An 18,303-nucleotide genomic window follows, 5' to 3' on the forward strand; every position below is an offset into this window, starting at 1 on the left:
TCGCAGTGGCAGACCACGTGTAACAACACCTGCACAGGATCGGTACATCCGAACATCACACCTGCAGGACAGGTACAGGATGGCAACAACAACTGCCTGAGTTACACCAGGAACGCACAATCTCTAAAATAACACATCCTAGATCTGAATGAATGAAATAATCTTATTAAATACTTTTATCTTTACATAGTTGAATGTGCTGACAACAAAATCACACAAAAATAATCAATGGAAATCCAATTTATCAACCCATGGAGGTCTGGATTTGGAGTCACACTCAAAATTAAAGTGGAAAACCACACTACAGGCTGATCCAACTTTGATGTAATGTCCTTAAAACAAGTCAAAATGAGGCTCAGTAATGTGTGTGGCCTCCATGTGCCTGTATGACCTCCCTACAACGCCTGGGCATGCTCCTGATGAGGTGGCGGATGGTCTCCTGAGGGATCTCCTCCCAGACCTGGACTAAAGCATCCGCCAACTCCTGGACAGTCTGTGGTGCAACGTGGCGTTGGTGGATGGAGCGAGACATGATGTCCTAGATGTGCTCAATTGGATTCAGGTCTGGGGAACGGGTGGGCCAGTCCATAGCATCAATGCCTTCCTCTTGCAGGAACTACTGACACACTCCAGCCACATGAGGTCTAGCATTGTCTTGCATTAGGAGGAACCCAGGGCCAACCAAACAAGCATATGGTCTCACAAGGGGTCTGAGGATCTCATCTCGGTACCTAATGGCAGTCAGGCTACCTCTGGCGAGCACATGGAGGGCTGTGCGATCCCCCAAAGAAATGCCACCCCACACCATGACTGACCCACCGCCAAACCGGTCATGCTGGAGGGTGTTGCAGGCAGAAGAACGTTCTCCACGGCGTCTCCAGACTGTCACGTCTGTCACATGTGCTCAGTGTGAACCTGCTTTCATCTGTGAAGAGCACAGGGCGCCAGTGGCGAATTTGCCAATCTTGGTGTTCTCTGGCAAATGCCAAACGTCCTGCACGGTATTGGGCTGTAAGCACAACCCCCACCTGTGGATGTCGGGCCCTCATACCACCCTCATGGAGTCTGTTTCTGACCGTTTGAGCAGACACATGCACATTTGTGGCCTGCTGGAGGTCATTTTGCAGGGCTCTGGCAGTGCTCCTCCTTCTCCTCCTTGCACAAAGGCGGAGGTAGCGGTCCTGCTGCTGGGTTGTTGCCCTCCTACGGCCTCCTCCACGTCTCCTGATGTACTGGCCTGTCTCCTGGTAGCGCCTCCATGCTCTGAACACTACGCTGACAGACACAGCAAACCTTCTTGCCACAGCTTGCATTGATGTGCCATCCTGGATGAGCTGCACTACCTGAGCCACTTGTGTGGGTTGTGGACTCCGTCTCATGTTACCACTACAGTGAAAGCACCGCCAGCATTCAAAAGTGACCAAAACATCAGCCAGGAAGCATCGGAACTGAGAAGTGGTCTGTGGTTACCACCTGCTGAACCACTCCTTTATTGGGGGTGTCTTGCTAATTGCCTATAATTTCCACCTGTTGTCTATCCCATTTGCACAACAGCATGTGAAATGTATTGTCAATCAGTGTTGCTTCCTAAGTGGACAGTTTGATTTCACAGAAGTGTGATTGACTTGGAGTTACATTGTGTTGTTTAAGTGTTCCCTTTATTTTTTTGAGCAGTATATTTACACGTTAAGTTTGTTGAAAATATATGCAGTTGACAGTGAGAGGACGTTTCTTTTTTATGTTTATATGCAGTACTAGTCAAAAGTTTGGACACACCTACTCATTCAAGGGTTTTTCTTTATTTGACTATTTTCTACATTGTAGAATAATAGTGAAGACATCAAAACTATGAAATAACACACACACATATAGATATATATACAGTGCACAGGAGGTTGGTGGCACCTTAATCGAGGAGAACAGTATCGTGCTAATGGCTGGAGTGGAATAAGTGGAATGGTATCAAATACATCAAACACATGGAAACCATTTGCGCCGTTCTAGCCATTATTATGAGCCGTTCTCCCCTCAACAGCCTCCTGTGATACAGTGCCTTCAGAAAGTATTCATAACCCTTAAATTATTCCAAATTATGTTGTGTTACAGCCTGAATTCCAAATGGGTTAAAAATATATTCTCACCCATCTACACACAATACCCCATAATGACAAAGTGAAAACATGTTTTATTAATTTATAAAAATATATTGAAAATTAAGTACAGATATATCTCATTTACATAAGTATTCACACCCCTGAGTCAATACTTTGTAGAAGCACCTTTGGCAGCGATTACAGCTGTGAGTCTTTCTGGGTAAGTCTCTAAGAGCTTTCCACACCTGGATTGTGCAACATTTGCCCATTCATCTTTTTAACATTCTGCAAGCTCTGTCATTGCTAGATAACAATTTTCAAGTCTTGCCATAGATTTTCAAGTAGATTTAAGTCAAAACTGTAATTCGGCCACTTAGGAACATCTTTGTGGTAAGCAACTCCAGTGTAGATTTGGCCTTGTGGTTTAAGTTATTGTCCTGCTGGAAGGTGAATTAATCTCCCAGTGTCTGGTAGAAAGCAGACTGAACCAGGTCTCCCTCTAGGATTTTGCCTGTGCTTAGCTCCATTCCATTTATTTTTTATCCTGAAAAACTCCCCAAGTCCTTAACGATTACAAGCATACCCATACTCTGATGCAGCCACCACTATGCTTGAAAATATGGAGAGTGGTACTCAGTAAAGTGTTGTATTGGATTTGCCCCAAACATAACACTTTGTATTCAGGACAAAAACTTAATTGCTTTGCCACTTTTTTTGCAATATTACTTTAGTGCCTTGTTGCAAACAGGATGCGTGGTTTGGAATATTTTTATTCTGTACAGGTTTCCTTTCTTTTCACTCTGTCAATTAGGTTAGTAGTGTGGAGTAACTACAATGTTGTTGATCCATCCTCAGTTTTCTCCTATCAAAGCCATTTAACTCTGTAACTGGTTTAAAGTAGTTTACTTTCCTCTCTGGCAACTGAGTTAGGAAGGACGCCTGTATCTTTGTAGTGACTGGGTGTATTGATACACCATCCAAAGTGTAATTAATAACTACACCATGCTCAAAGGGATATTTAATGTCTGCTTCTTTTCTCTTTCCATCTACCAATGGGTACTCTTCTTTGCAAGGCATTGGAAAACGTCCCAGGTCTTTGTGGTTGAATCTGTGTTTGAAATTCACTGCTCGAATGAAGGACCTTACAGATTATTGTATGTGTGGGGTACAGAGATGAGGTAGTCATTCACAAATCATGTAAAACACTATTATTGCAAACAGAGTGAGTATGTGCAACTTATTCTTTTTTGTTATTTAGTATTTTATTAGGATCCCCATTAGCTGTTGCAAAAGCAGCAGCAGCTACTCTTCCTGGGGTCCACACAAAACATGAAACATGACATAATACAGAACATAAATTGACATGAACAGCTCAAGGACAGAACTACATACTTTGTTTTTAAAGGCACATGTAGCTTACATATCAATGCATGCACGCAAACAATCTATTATGTGACTTGTTAAGCAAATTTTTACTCCTGAACTTATTCAGGCTTGCCATAACAAAAGGATTAAATACTGTACTTGACCCAAGACATTTCAGCTTTTTAGGTTTTATTAATTTGTAAACATTTCTAAAAATATACTTCCACTTTGACATTATGGGATATTGTGTGTGTAGGCCAGTGACAAAAAACTCAATCTAATCCATTTTAATCTCACGTTGTAACACAACAAAATGTGGAAAAAGTCATCGGGTGTGAATACTTTCTGAAGGCGCTGTATATGTATTTTTAATTTTTTTACTCAAACCACCCGCGGGCCGGATTGGACCCACCCGGGCTGTATTTTTGACACCCCTGATTTAGGTAGTTTAACCCTGGCAGTCATTCTGAATGCAGATTGTGGGTAAATAAAACTTCACATTTTTGGATATTCCCACTCTGGCTAGATTCCAATAGGAATTAAACTTCACTTTACAAGCCAGCATAATGTGACTTGCAGGCCTGATGTAGCCACTCTATTAGGGAAAAACTAGGCCCTCAAAGTAAGGTTTATGATATATGTAATGGACTGTCTTAAATAATAAAGCACTTTGATGCTGGTATGCTGGTCACCAGTGTCCAAAACACATGCTGGTATGCTGGTCACCAATGTACCATGCTGGTCACCAGTGTCCAAAACACATGCTGGTATGCTGGTCACCAGTGTACAAAACATAGTGAAGGCTTGTTACCAGCAAAAACATAGTGAAAGAACAAGCAAAAACACAGTGAAGGAACCAGCAAAAACACAGTGAAGGAACCAGCAAAAACACAGTGAAGGAACAAGCAAAAACACAGTGAAGGAACCAGCAAAAACACAGTGAAGGAACCAGCAAAAACACAGTGAAGGAACCAGCAAAAACACAGTGAAGGAACCAGCAAAAACACAGTGAAGGAACCAGCAAAAACACAGTGAAGGAACCAGCAAAAACACAGTGAAGGAACCAGCAAAAACACAGTGAAGGAACCAGCAAAAACACAGTGAAGGAACCAGCAAAAACACAGTGAAGGAACCAGCAAAAACACAGTGAAGGAACCAGCAAAAACACAGTGAAGGAACCAGCAAAAACACAGTGAAGGAACCAGCAAAAACACAGTGAAGGCGGGTGACCAGCATGGCCAGCCTATGCTGGTCAATGCTGTTTTTTTCAGCAGGGTTGGCCCCCAGGGTTCTGTACCAGTGCGACAGACAACACTATGCCATGTAGTAAACATTGATTGTCCACTCTACTCTGTATGTACAGTACCATGTAAAAAGTTGTCTGCTGTCTGTGGACCTACTCTAAGTTGCTTTGGCATGCTAGCATTGTTTTGGCATTTATGGCATCTGTAGTCTACAGTGGCATGTTTGTTTTGGCTTGCCTAGGAGCAGGTGTGTGGTTCTCAGTAGGATTCCAGGCTGACAGCTAGTGTTCATGCTAAGTTAGTGCTAAGCTATAGGCGCCGCCAAGGCTAATAATACCTACAGCACAAACTAGCTGCACTCTGACAGACACTACCCTAAGCTAGCTAGCTGCTGCTGCCTTTCATCTGAGTCAAAGCCCAGCTATCACTGTCCTGTTCGCTCACCTGACTTCTAGCCTTGGAAATCTCAGTGTTGTCGCTGATTCCTGTGTGTGACAGAATTCATGATGCTATCTGTATAACTTAAAACAGTTTCAAATGCATTTTGAATAAATAGAAGTAGAAATTAAGTGAGGTGCTAAGCACTGCTGACTAACGGAAAGTCAACTTTGGGAAAGTGCTGAAAGAGGCACACCCCTCTCCTCTTCATTGCAGTGTGATTTATGACATTCCCCTATCAGTCCTTACAGTACCTTTTCTCATTTACAGTCCTTTGTGGCCAACTGTTGTCAAGACAGCAATGTTGTAGGCTACTGTTTCTGTCTGGGAATGGTTGCTTTTGAGTATTAAACAGAATCATTCCTGTTGCTTGTCTTTCCCACCGCAACCCTTGGCCAGTGTCCCTAGTTTCCATTTTAAATCTAGTTGTTGAGTTAGCAGCAGAATCTCTAAGTAGACCTTCACCATGTAGGACTCTGACCTATTTCTACTTAACTGTCTCTCTCTCTACTCTCCCCCTTCTCTCTCTCTCACTTTCTCTCTCTTCACTCTTTCTCTGCCCTCTGTCTCTCTTTCACTCTCTCTCTTTCTCTCACTCTTTCTCTCTCCCCGCTCTTCCTTTCTCTTTACTCACGGTCATCATCCATATTGCTGAATGTTTCCCTTCCGGCTCGAGCCAGTGCAATGTGCTGTGTTTTAGTTCATATCTGTTGTGTGTTCCAGCCCCAAGAGGCCATTAAGATACAAGCCAGCTAAATCTGGCAACCTCCTGTGTCATCAGCAGTGTTTACAGTGATTTAATCCTATTAGACAGAGAGATGGGGAACGAGAGAGAGAGAGATGGATTGTTGTGACTGAGCTGAGAGCAGTTGACTTGTGTCCTGATCGGTCCTGTTGTGCCTGCTGACAGAAGCAGATTGACATAGAGCAAGCTAAGCTGTAAGATACAAGTCTGCTGCTGTCTTTTTAACGAGCAGTGCAGGGACATTAGAGTGTGTATCACCGCCCAGCTGGCAAGCACTTATCAGACCACTGCTAGCTCTGATCCAGCACACCACTGTAGACAAGCCCATATCAAACTATCAGACGTGTTAACAGCTGATGCCACTAGCAACCCAACAGTGAACTAACTGTAGCTAATGGACAGTCTGCATAACGCTATTAATGGTCAGAGGTGGTCCTGAGTAACGGTGTGTGTCATGGCCAGGCGTAGTCCTGAGTAACGGTGTGGTGTGTGTCATGGCCAGGCGTAGTCCTGAGTAACGGTGTGGTGTGTGTGTCATGGCCAGAGGTAGTCCTGAGTAACGGTGTGGTGTGTGTCATGGTCAGAGGTGGTCCTGAGTAACGGTGTGTGTCATGGCCAGAGGTAATCCTGAGTAACGGTGTGGTGTGTGTCATGGCCAGAGGTAGTCCTGAGTAACGGTGTGGTGTGTGTCATGGCCAGAGGTAGTCCTGGGTAACGGTGTGTGTCATGGCCAGAGGTGGTCCTGAGTAACGGTGTGTGTCATGGCCAGAGGTAGTCCTGAGTAACGGTGTGGTGTGTGTCATGGCCAGAGGTAGTCCTGGGTAACGGTGTGTGTCATGGCCAGAGGTAGTCCTGAGTAACAGTGTGGTGTATGTCATGGCCAGAGGTAGTCCTGAGTAACGGTGTGGTGTGTGTCATGGCCAGAGGTAGTCCTGAGTAACGGTGTGTGTCATGGCCAGAGGTAGTCCTGAGTAACGGTGTGGTGTGTGTCATGGCCAGAGGTGGTCCTGAGTAACAGTGTGGTGTGTGTCATGGCCAGAGGTGGTCCTGAGTAACGGTGTGGTGTGTGTCATGGCCAGAGGTAGTCCTGGGTAACGGTGTGTGTCATGGCCAGAGGTAGTCCTGAGTAACGGTGTGTGTCATGGCCAGAGGTAGTCCTGAGTAACGGTGTGGTGTGTGTCATGGCCAGAGGTAGTCCTGAGTAACGGTGTGGTGTGTGTCATGGCCAGAGGTGGTCCTGAGTAACGGTGTGGTGTGTGTCATGGCCAGAGGTAGTCCTGAGTAACGGTGTGTGTCATGGCCAGAGGTAGTCCTGAGTAACGGTGTGGTGTGTGTCATGGCCAGAGGTGGTCCTGAGTAACGGTGTGGTGTGTGTCATGGCCAGAGGTAGTCCTGAGTAACGGTGTGGTGTGTGTCATGGCCAGAGGTAGTCCCGAGTAACGGTGTGTGTCATGGCCAGAGGTAGTCCTGAGTAACGGTGTGGTGTGTGTCATGGCCAGAGGTAGTCCTGAGTAACGGTGTGGTGTGTGTCATGGCCAGAGGTAGTCCTGAGTAACGGTGTGGTGTGTGTCATGGCCAGAGGTAGTCCTGAGTAACGGTGTGGTGTGTGTCATGGCCAGACATAGTCCTGAGTAACGGTGTGTGTCATGGCCAGAGGTTGTCCTGAGTAACGGTGTGGTGTGTGTCATGGCCAGAGGTAGTCCTGAGTAACGGTGTGGTGTGTGTCATGGCCAGAGGTAGTCCTGAGTAACGGTGTGGTGTGTGTCATGGCCAGAGGTAGTCCTGAGTAACGGTGTGGTGTGTGTCATGGCCAGAGGTAGTCCTGAGTAACAGTGTGGTGTGTGTCATGGCCAGAGGTAGTCCTGAGTAACGGTGTGGTGTGTGTCATGGCCAGAGGTAGTCCTGAGTAACAGTGTGGTGTGTGTCATGGCCAGAGCTAGTCCTGAGTAACGGTGTGTGTCATGGCCAGAGGTAGTCCTGAGTAACGGTGTGGTGTGTGTCATGGCCAGAGGTGGTCCTGAGTAACGGTGTGGTGTGTGTCATGGCCAGAGGTAGTCCTGAGTAACGGTGTGTGTCATGGCCAGAGGTAGTCCTGAGTAACGGTGTGGTGTGTGTCATGGCCAGAGGTAGTCCTGAGTAACGGTGTGTGTCATGGCCAGAGGTAGTCCTGAGTAACGGTGTGGTGTGTGTCATGGCCAGAGGTGGTCCTGAGTAACGGTGTGGTGTGTGTCATGGCCAGAGGTAGTCCTGAGTAACGGTGTGGTGTGTGTCATGGCCAGAGGTAGTCCTGAGTAACAGTGTGGTGTGTGTCATGGCCAGAGCTAGTCCTGAGTAACGGTGTGGTGTGTGTCATGGCCAGAGGTAGTCCTGAGTAACGGTGTGGTGTGTGTCATGGCCAGAGGTAGTCCTGGGTAACGGTGTGTGTCATGGCCAGAGGTAGTCCTGAGTAACGGTGTGGTGTGTGTCATGGCCAGAGGTAGTCCTGAGTAACGGTGTGGTGTGTGTCATGGCCAGACATAGTCCTGAGTAACGGTGTGGTGTGTGTCATGGCCAGAGGTAGTCCTGCGTAACGGTGTGGTGTGTGTCATGGCCAGAGGTAGTCCTGAGTAACGGTGTGTGTCATGGCCAGAGGTAGTCCTGAGTAACGGTGTGGTGTGTGTCATGGCCAGAGGTAGTCCTGAGTAACGGTGTGGTGTGTGTCATGGCCAGAGGTAGTCCTGAGTAACGGTGTGTGTCATGGCCAGAGGTAGTCCTGAGTAACAGTGTGGTGTGTGTCATGGCCAGAGGTGGTCCTGAGTAACAGTGTGGTGTGTGTCATGGCCAGAGGTGGTCCTGAGTAACAGTGTGGTGTGTGTCATGGCCAGAGGTAGTCCTGAGTAACGGTGTGGTGTGTGTCATGGCCAGAGGTGGTCCTGAGTAATGGTGTGTTGTGTGTCATGGCCAGAGGTAGTCCTGAGTAACGGTGTGTTGTGTGTCATGGCCAGAGGTAGTCCTGAGTAACGGTGTGTGTCATGGCCAGAGGTAGTCCTGAGTAACGGTGTGGTGTGTGTCATGGCCAGAGGTAGTCCTGGGTAACGGTGTGTGTCATGGCCAGAGGTAGTCCTGGGTATCGGTGTGTGTCATGGCCAGAGGTAGTCCTGGGTAACGGTGTGTGTCATGGCCAGAGGTAGTCCTGAGTAACAGTGTGGTGTGTGTCATGGCCAGAGGTGGTCCTGAGTAACAGTGTGGTGTGTGTCATGGCCAGAGGTAGTCCTGAGTAACAGTGTGTTGTGTATCATGGCCAGAGGTAGTCCTGGGTAACGGTGTGTGTCATGGCCAGAGGTAGTCCTGAGTAACGGTGTGGTGTGTGTCATGGCCAGAGGTAGTCCTGAGTAACGGTGTGGTGTGTGTGTCATGGCCAGAGGTAGTCCTGAGTAACGGTGTGGTGTATGTCATGGCCAGAGGTAGTCCTGAGTAATGGTGTGGTGTGTGTCATGGCCAGAGGTAGTCCTGAGTAACGGTGTGGTGTGTGTCATGGCCAGAGGTAGTCCTGAGTAACGGTGTGGTGTGTGTCATGGCCAGAGGTAGTCCTGAGTAACGGTGTGGTGTGTGTCATGGCCAGAGGTAGTCCTGAGTAACGGTGTGGTGTGTGTCATGGCCAGAGGTAGTCCTGAGTAACGGTGTGGTGTGTGTCATGGCCAGAGGTAGTCCTGAGTAACGGTGTGGTGTGTGTCATGGCCAGAGGTAGTCCTGAGTAACGGTGTGGTGTGTGTCATGGCCAGAGGTAGTCCTGAGTAATGGTGTGGTGTGTGTCATGGCCAGAGGTAGTCCTGAGTAACGGTGTGGTGTGTGTCATGGCCAGAGGTAGTCCTGAGTAACAGTGTGGTGTGTGTCATGGCCAGAGGTAGTCCTGAGTAACGGTGTGGTGTGTGTCATGGCCAGAGGTAGTCCTGAGTAACGGTGTGGTGTGTGTCATGGCCAGAGGTAGTCCTGAGTAACAGTGTGGTGTGTGTGTCATGGCCAGAGGTAGTCCTGAGTAACGGTGTGGTGTGTGTCATGGCCAGAGGTAGTCCTGAGTAACGGTGTGGTGTGTGTCATGGCCAGACGTAGTCCTGAGTAACGGTGTGGTGTGTGTCATGACCAGACGTAGTCCTGAGTAACGGTGTGGTGTGTGTCATGGCCGGAGGTAGTCCTGAGTCTGTGTGAGGATGCTTCAAGTGGATTTGCGGTCACTGGTCATATCAATCCTTACAGAACATAACACATCTATTCCTCTCTTTGTCTCTCTCCATCTTTCTCTTTAGTTTGTCTGCCTCCCTTCATCTCTCTCTCCATCTGTCTTTCCATCTCTCTCACATCTCTGTATCTGGGAAGCAGTAGGGGTGATCTGAGCTGACCCTTTCTTTATCACATCCCCAGTCCCCTGTGGTTTTGGTTTGATTCTTATTCTTCCCCATCCCCCCACACACAAAATCACTACTCACCCTCCCTTTCCCTCTCCTCCTCACCTCCTCTCACCATCATCCTCTTCCTCATCTCATCTCCCCTCACACCTCTCCCCTCATCTTCCTTATAGCCCATCAGCTCCCCAACCAAACCGTCCTCACCTCACCCCTCATCCTCCTTATAGCCCATCAGCTCCCCCACTGCACCTGTCCTCACCTCACCTCTCCCCTCATCCTCCTTATAGTCCATCAGCTCCCCCACTGCACCTGTCCTCACCTCACCTCACCTCTCCCCTCATCCTCCTTATAGCCCATCAGCTCCCCCACTGCACCTGTCCTCACCTCACCTCTCCCCTCATCCACCTTATAGTCCATCAGCTCCCCCACTGCACCTGTCCTCACCTCACCTCACCCCCCATCCTCCTTATAGCCCATCAGCTCCCCCACTGCACCTGTCCTCACCTCACCTCTCCCCTCATCCTCCTTATAGCCCATCAGCTCCCCCACCGCACCTGTCCTCACCTCACCTCTCCCCTCATCCTCCTTATAGTCCATCAGCTCCCCCACTGCACCTGTCCTCACCTCACCTCTCCCCTCATCCTCCTTATAGCCCATCAGCTCCCCCACTGCACCTGTCCTCACCTCACCTCTCCCCTCATCCACCTTATAGTCCATCAGCTCCCCCACTGCACCTGTCCTCACCTCACCTCACCCCCATCCTCCTTATAGCCCATCAGCTCCCCCACTGCACCTGTCCTCACCTCACCTCTCCCCTCATCCTCCTTATAGCCCATCAGCTCCCCCACCGCACCTGTCCTCACCTCACCTCTCCCCTCATCCTCCTTATAGTCCATCAGCTCCCCCACTGCACCTGTCCTCACCTCACCTCTCCCCTCATCCTCCTTATAGTCCATCAGCTCCCCCACTGCACCTGTCCTCACCTCACCTCACCCCTCATCCACCTTATAGTCCATCAGCTCCCCCACTGCACCTGTCCTCACCTCACCTCTCCCCTCATCCACCTTATAGTCCATCAGCTCCCCCACCGCACCTGTCCTCACCTCACCTCTCCCCTCATCCTCCTTCTCTTTATTGATCATCAGCTCCCCCACCGCACCTGTCCTCACCTCACCTCACCTCCCCCCTCATCCTTTGCCTGCAAGCCAATAGAAATCAATGGAATATTGAACATATACTCACTGACACCTTAAAACACATGAACATAGCTGAATACAGTAGGCCTACATGTGTCAGGCCTATGGATTGACCCTCCTGTGTGCAGTAATGTGTAGCTCTATGGGCACAGTAGTTAGGTAATGTTGAGTTCATGTTGAGTCTGTGTTATTAGTGTGTTACATGCTCTCACTGTGTTACATGCTCTCACTGTGTTACATGCTCTCACTGTGTTACATGCTCTCACTGTGTTCCATGCTGTCACTGTGTTAAATCCTTCACTGTGTCACGTGCACTCACTGTGTTACATATTGTCACTGTGTTACATGTTCTCACTGTGTTAATCCTCTCACTGTGTATCATGCTTTCACTATGTTACATGCTCTCACCGTGTTACATGATATCACTGTGTTACATGCCTCAATGTGTTACATGCTCTCACTGTGTTACATATTGTCACTGTGTTACATGCTCTCATTGTTTTACATGCTCTCATTGTTTTACATACTCTCACTGTGTTACATGCTCTCACTGTGTTACATGCTCTCACTGTGTTACATATTGTCACTGTGTTACATGCTCTCACTGTGTTACATATTGTCACTGTTTTACATGCTCTCACTGTGTTACATATTGTCACGGTGTTACATGTTGTCACTGTGTTACATATTGTCACTGTGTTACATGCTCTCACTGTGTTACATGTTGTTACTGTGTTACATGCTCTCACTTTGTTACATATTGTCTCTGTGTTACATGCTCTCACTGTTTTACATGTTCTCACTGTTTTACAGGCTCTCACTGTGTTACATATTGTCACGGTGTTACATATTGTCACTGTGTTACATATTGTCACTGTGTTACATGCTCTCACTGTGTTACATGCTCTCACTGTGTTACATATTGTCACTGTGTTACATATTGTCACTGTGTTACATATTGTCACTGTGTTACATATTGTCACTGTGTTACATGCTCTCACTGTGTTACATATTGTCACTGTGTTACATGCTCTCACTGTTTTACATGCTCTCACTGTGTTACATGCTCTCACTGTGTTACATATTGTCACTGTGTTACATGCTGTCACTGTGTTACATATTGTCACTGTTTTACATGCTCTCGCTGTTTTACATGCTCTCACTGTTACATGCACTCACTGTGTTACATATTGTCACTGTGTTACATGCTCTCACTGTGTTACATATTGTCACTGTGTTACATGCTCTCACTGTGTTACATATTGTTACTGTGTTACATGCTCTCACTGTGTTGCATATTGTCACTGTGTTACATGCTCTCACTGTTTTACATGTTCTCACTGTTTTACATGCTCTCACTGTGTTACATATTGTCACTGTGTTACATGCTCTCACTGTGTTACATATTGTTACTGTGTTACATGCTCTCACTGTGTTTCATATTGTCACTGTGTTTCATATTGTCACTGTGTTACATGCTGTCACTGTGTTACATGCTGTCACTGTGTTACATGCTGTCACTGTGTTACATGCTGTCACTGTGTTACATATTGTCACTGTTTTACATGCTCTCACTGTGTTACATATTGTCACTGTGTTACATGCTCTCACTGTGTTACATGCTCTGACTGTGTTACATGCTCTCACTGTTTTACATGTTCTCACTGTTTTACATGCTCTCACTGTGTTACATATTGTCACTGTGTTACATGCTCTCACTGTGTTACATGCTCTCACTGTGTTACATGCTCTCACTGTGTTACATATTGTCACTGTGTTACATATTGTCACTGTGTTACATGCTCTCACTGTGTTATATGCTGTCACTGTGTTACATATTGTTACTGTGGTACATGCTCTCACTGTGTTATATGCTGTCACTGTGTTACATGCTCTCACTGTTTTACATGCTCTCACTGTGTTACATATTGTCACTGTGTTACATGCTCTCACTGTGTTCCATGTTGTTACTGTGTTACATGCTCTCACTGTGTTATATGCTCTCGCTGTTTTACATGCTCTCACTGTTTCATATTGCCACTGTGTTACATGCTCTCATTGTGTTACACGCTCTCACTGTGTTACATGCTCTCACTGTGTTACATGCTGTCACTTTTTTACATATTGTCACTGTGTTACATGCTCTCACTGTTATTTGCTCTCACTGTGTTACATGCTCTCACTGTGTAACATGCTCGTCACTGTGTTACTTATTGTCACTGTGTTACATGCTCTCACTGTTATTTGCTTTCACTGTGTAACATGCTCTCACTGTGATACTTATTGTCACTGTGTTACATGCTCTCACTGTGTTACTTATTGTCACTGTGTTACATGCTCTCACTGTGTTACTTATTGTCACTGTGTTACATATTGTCACTGTGTTACATATTGTTACTGTGTTACATGCGCTCACTGTGTTCCATATTGTCACTGTGTTACATGCTCTCACTGTGTTACATATTGTCACTGTGTAACATGCTCTCACTGTGTTACTTATTGTCACTGTGTTACATATTGTCACTGTGTAACATGCTCTCACTGTGTTACTTATTGTCACTGTGTTACATGCTCTCACTGTGTTACATATTGTCACTGTGTAACATGCTCTCACTGTGTTACTTATTGTCACTGTGTTACATATTGTCACTGTTACTAGCTCTCACTGCAGGGGAGGCAGTGGGTGGAAACATTGCACAATAAAACTGCAAGAGCAACTCTTTCTTTGAAAACACCAGGCAGATCTACTAATTCTCTCTCCCTCTGTGATACGGTGCATATCAAACTAAGCCTTTCTTCTCTTTGTCTCTCAGGTCCATAAGATCAACAGAGATGGAGACCATTCCCAGTCAGGTAAGCTACAGTACAGTCCCTGTCTCTTTGTTGTTTCACTGTGTCATCATAAGGATTCTGACGTAACTTTCAGGAGACAAATCACTGAGCTTTTTTCATATAAGGATTTCAGACAATTTGTTTCAACTGGAAAGTTCAACACTAAACAACAGAAGAGAAGTGAGGCAGTTGTCTGTCTGGGTCATATAGTCCGTCATCCTGTGTTTTCTTTTCCCAGAAAGCCACTCCCTGCGTCACAGAGACAGGAGGAAAGAGTCTGTTGATGCCAGGTCAATCAGCTCACGTGGCAGTGATGGTGAGTATGTATAAATGAACACCAGGGTACTGTGTGTGCGTGTATGTTAGTGTATGTGTGTGCGCGTGCATTCGTGCTTGCATGCATGCTCGTGTGTATGTCTGTAGTTGTGAGAAAGGATAAGAGATGGGGGTATGGGAAGACTGAGTGAGGATCCCAAGGGAGATGGAGGAAGACAGAAATATAAAAACGAAGGGACAAGAAGAAGGATATAGAGAGAGGAGAAGATAGAGAGAGGAAGGAAGTAAAGAGAAAGGGTGATGAGGGTCAGAGAAGAGACCTCAGAGAGCCGTGTCGGGCTCTGATGACATCACTAAGCCCCCCCCCTCCTCACTCTGACGCAGCTGCTGCTATTTTCATCAGCTGGGCTGAAGTGGTGCTTCTCCTGTCCTCTACCTCTCACTCTCCTCTCTCTCTCTATTTCATTCTTCTTCTCCGTATTTTCCCTTCCCCTGTTATTTTCTCTTTTTTCTACTCCTCCTTTTCGGCTGTTCTTTCTCCTCTCCATTCATAAGGAACATACATATTGCATCATTGTACAGGGCAGCTTGCCACCACAGCCCCAGTGGTGTGTTAAGTTACATCTGTTAGATATTATTAAGTTCATTTAAACTACAATTACATGTTTTACTGTAAGAGGAGCATGTCACAGTACAGTAAGAGGGGCATGTCGCAGTACTGTAAGAGGAGCATGTCACAGTACTGTAAGAGGAGCATGTCGCAGTACTGTAAGAGGAGCATGTCACAGTACTGTAAGAGGAGCATGTCGCAGTACTGTAAGAGGAGCATGTCACAGTACTGTAAGAGGAGCATGTCACAGTACTGTAAGAGGAGCATGTCACAGTACTGTAAGAGGAGCATGTCGCAGTACTGTAAGAGGAGCATGTCGCAGTACTGTAAGAGGAGCATGTCGCAGTACTGTAAGAGGAGCATGTCGCAGTACTGTAAGAGGAGCATGTCGCAGTACTGTAAGAGGAGCATGTCGCAGTACTGTAAGAGGAGCATGTCGCAGTACTGTAAGAGGAGCATGTCACAGTACTGTAAGAGGAGCATGTCACAGTACTGTAAGAGGAGCATGTCACAGTACTGTAAGAGGAGCATGTCACAGTACTGTAAGAGGAGCATGTCGCAGTACTGTAAGAGGAGCATGTCGCAGTACTGTAAGAGGAGCATGTCACAGTACTGTAAGAGGAGCATGTCGCAGTACTGTAAGAGGAGCATGTCACAGTACTGTAAGAGGAGCATGTCACAGTACTGTAAGAGGAGCATGTCACAGTACTGTAAGAGGAGCATGTCGCAGTACTGTAAGAGGAGCATGTCACAGTACTGTAAGAGGAGCATGTCACAGTACTGTAAGAGGAGCATGTCGCAGTACTGTAAGAGGAGCATGTCACAGTACTGTAAGAGGAGCATGTCACAGTACTGTAAGAGGAGCATGTCACAGTACTGTAAGAGGAGCATGTCACAGTACTGTAAGAGGAGCATGTCGCAGTACTGTAAGAGGAGCATGTCACAGTACTGTGTCTTGTTGTCTCCAGCTCCCAGTCTGCAGAATCGGAGGTACTCCTCTGTAGCCAGGATCCACTCTATGACCATAGAGGCCCCCATCACCAAGGTACAGTACACACACACACACACACACACACACACACACACACACACACACACACACACACACACACACACACACACACACACACACACACACACACACACCACCACCAATTACCAACTGTGCCAATGTATCATCCCAACACTGGCTTCTTAGGCATTATCACTTAAATCTGATTGTAGTGCCATTCTTCCATCTAATTCTCTAATGAGAGTTCTGGGATAAGGCTATAAGTGAAATCCTCCCCAGAGTCTAGTCTTATTCTTGGCTTTATGATGTTCCTTTATACTCTGACTAGCTGCTTTATCTATTTGTCCCCAGACAGGATTTCTATGGCATCACATGCAGAGCTCCCTGACACTGGCTCAAAGAAAGACACCTTTTGTCTGAAGAGGGACATGTCCCTTAGGCGTGTGTGTGCGTGTGTGTGCGTGCGTGCATCTGTTATGTTCCTAGATCTATTGGATATTTGAGGGTTGGATTTTGATCTCTCTAACACAGGATGGTAACGCCTAGGGAGAATTGTCATGCACAGAGAAACAGCTGTGCTAATAGCGCTCTATCTATTCATACAGCAGAACGTACAGCCAGTGAGACAGACCTGCCCACCATAGAGATAGAATTATATTTCTATGCTGTCCACATTGCGCAGCGCCTCAGACTTGTTTGCATAAGACAACACATGGCCAATGATATGTTTAAAGAACACTTGGCCCCTAAGCCCTTTATGGAGTGGCCCCTTGGCGATGTGTTTGATAGGGATCACTCCAGTCTGCCATTGTTTTGGACAAAATGAGAATTGATATGATGCGCACAGTGTTCCAAAATGAAAACCCAATGGCCTCGTGTCCAGCGGCGACTCGTTTTGAACATGATTCACTATGAACATTGCCAGACAGATGCACACTATGATAATAGATAGTGAGAAAGTTGTCCAAACAAAATGGCACTGAAGCACTTTGCCACTCGCCAGTGACTAAGCTCATTTAGCTAAGGTGGCCTAGCTGCTCAATGTGCCTGCTAGCTACTAGCGAGCTTCATTGACAAACAGAGATGGAACTAGCTAGTGATTTTGGGCACTAATCAACAGAATGTAGGTTGTGTTTTATTTCCAATAGTTTGACAGTTTGCTGAAGTTGTAGACATGTTCTCAGAAATCAGTCCCGAGCGTAGCAGCAGCTCAGCTGACTCGATACTGTCTGCAGCACTGCCAGTATTAATGCAAAAATGTTACTTGAGAAATACTGCACCAAACCCAAACCCCTTAGTAAAATTGTGTGACTAAGACCTCCTCAGCAAAAACTTCTAAATTAATTACAGGTTTCTTGATTTATCTATGACTATTTTTAGGGTGAAATGTTGCTACCGTGACTCAAGGGGGACAAACAACATAACACACCCACATCAAACCACACCCCCAAGACCCAAATCTCGTTTTTTTCTTAATGGGCAGCAGAAAACACATGTGGAATCGCAGAGTTCAGCCCCCCTTTAAATAGAATGTAACTGTGTACTCTATCTCTCTCCACCTTCCTCCATCTCCAGGTGATCAACATCATCAACGCGGCCCAGGAGTCCAGTCCGGTTTCAGTAGCAGATGCGCTGGACCGGGTCCTGGAGATCCTGAGGACCACAGAGCTCTACTCTCCTCAGCTGGCCTCCAAGGAAGACGACCCACACACCAACGACCTCGTCGGGGGGCTCATGAGCGTGAGTCAGAGGCTACACACGCATACACGCACACACCCAACAAACACACATACTCATACTCATACACATACACACACACTCCTTCACAGTCCCCATTTAATCAAAGTCTGGAACCAGTTTTTAGGATACTCCCCTCCACCCACACACCAACGACCTCATAGGGGGGCTCATGAGGGGCTACCCGTGCACACACACACACACACACACACACACACACACACACACACACACACACACACACACACACACACACACACACACCCCTGCTCTCCCCTCTCCCCTCCCATCTCCTCCTCTTCTCTCCTCTTCTGTGGGATGTCTCGTTGTATGAATTATAATGCTGATGTCATTGTATAATGTGAAATATGTT

The 18,303-nt window shown here is 46.7% G+C and overlaps 1 protein-coding gene across 3 annotated transcripts in view; it reads left to right on the top strand.

Moving 5' to 3' along the window:
• Positions 1–18,303, top strand: part of LOC106568179 (high affinity cAMP-specific and IBMX-insensitive 3',5'-cyclic phosphodiesterase 8B) — a 97,495-nt gene that overhangs the window by 60,763 nt on the left and 18,429 nt on the right. For all 3 annotated transcript variants that reach the window (XM_014138304.2, XM_014138285.2, XM_014138313.2), the window contains exons 11-14: positions 14,277–14,316; positions 14,534–14,611; positions 16,150–16,226; positions 17,769–17,933. In XM_014138304.2, the coding sequence (XP_013993779.1) occupies positions 14,277–14,316; positions 14,534–14,611; positions 16,150–16,226; positions 17,769–17,933 (360 nt within the window). The remainder of the gene's footprint in view (positions 1–14,276; positions 14,317–14,533; positions 14,612–16,149; positions 16,227–17,768; positions 17,934–18,303) is intronic.

This window comes from Salmo salar, chromosome ssa01 (genome assembly GCF_905237065.1).
Source record: "Salmo salar chromosome ssa01, Ssal_v3.1, whole genome shotgun sequence".
NCBI lineage: Eukaryota > Metazoa > Chordata > Actinopteri > Salmoniformes > Salmonidae > Salmo > Salmo salar.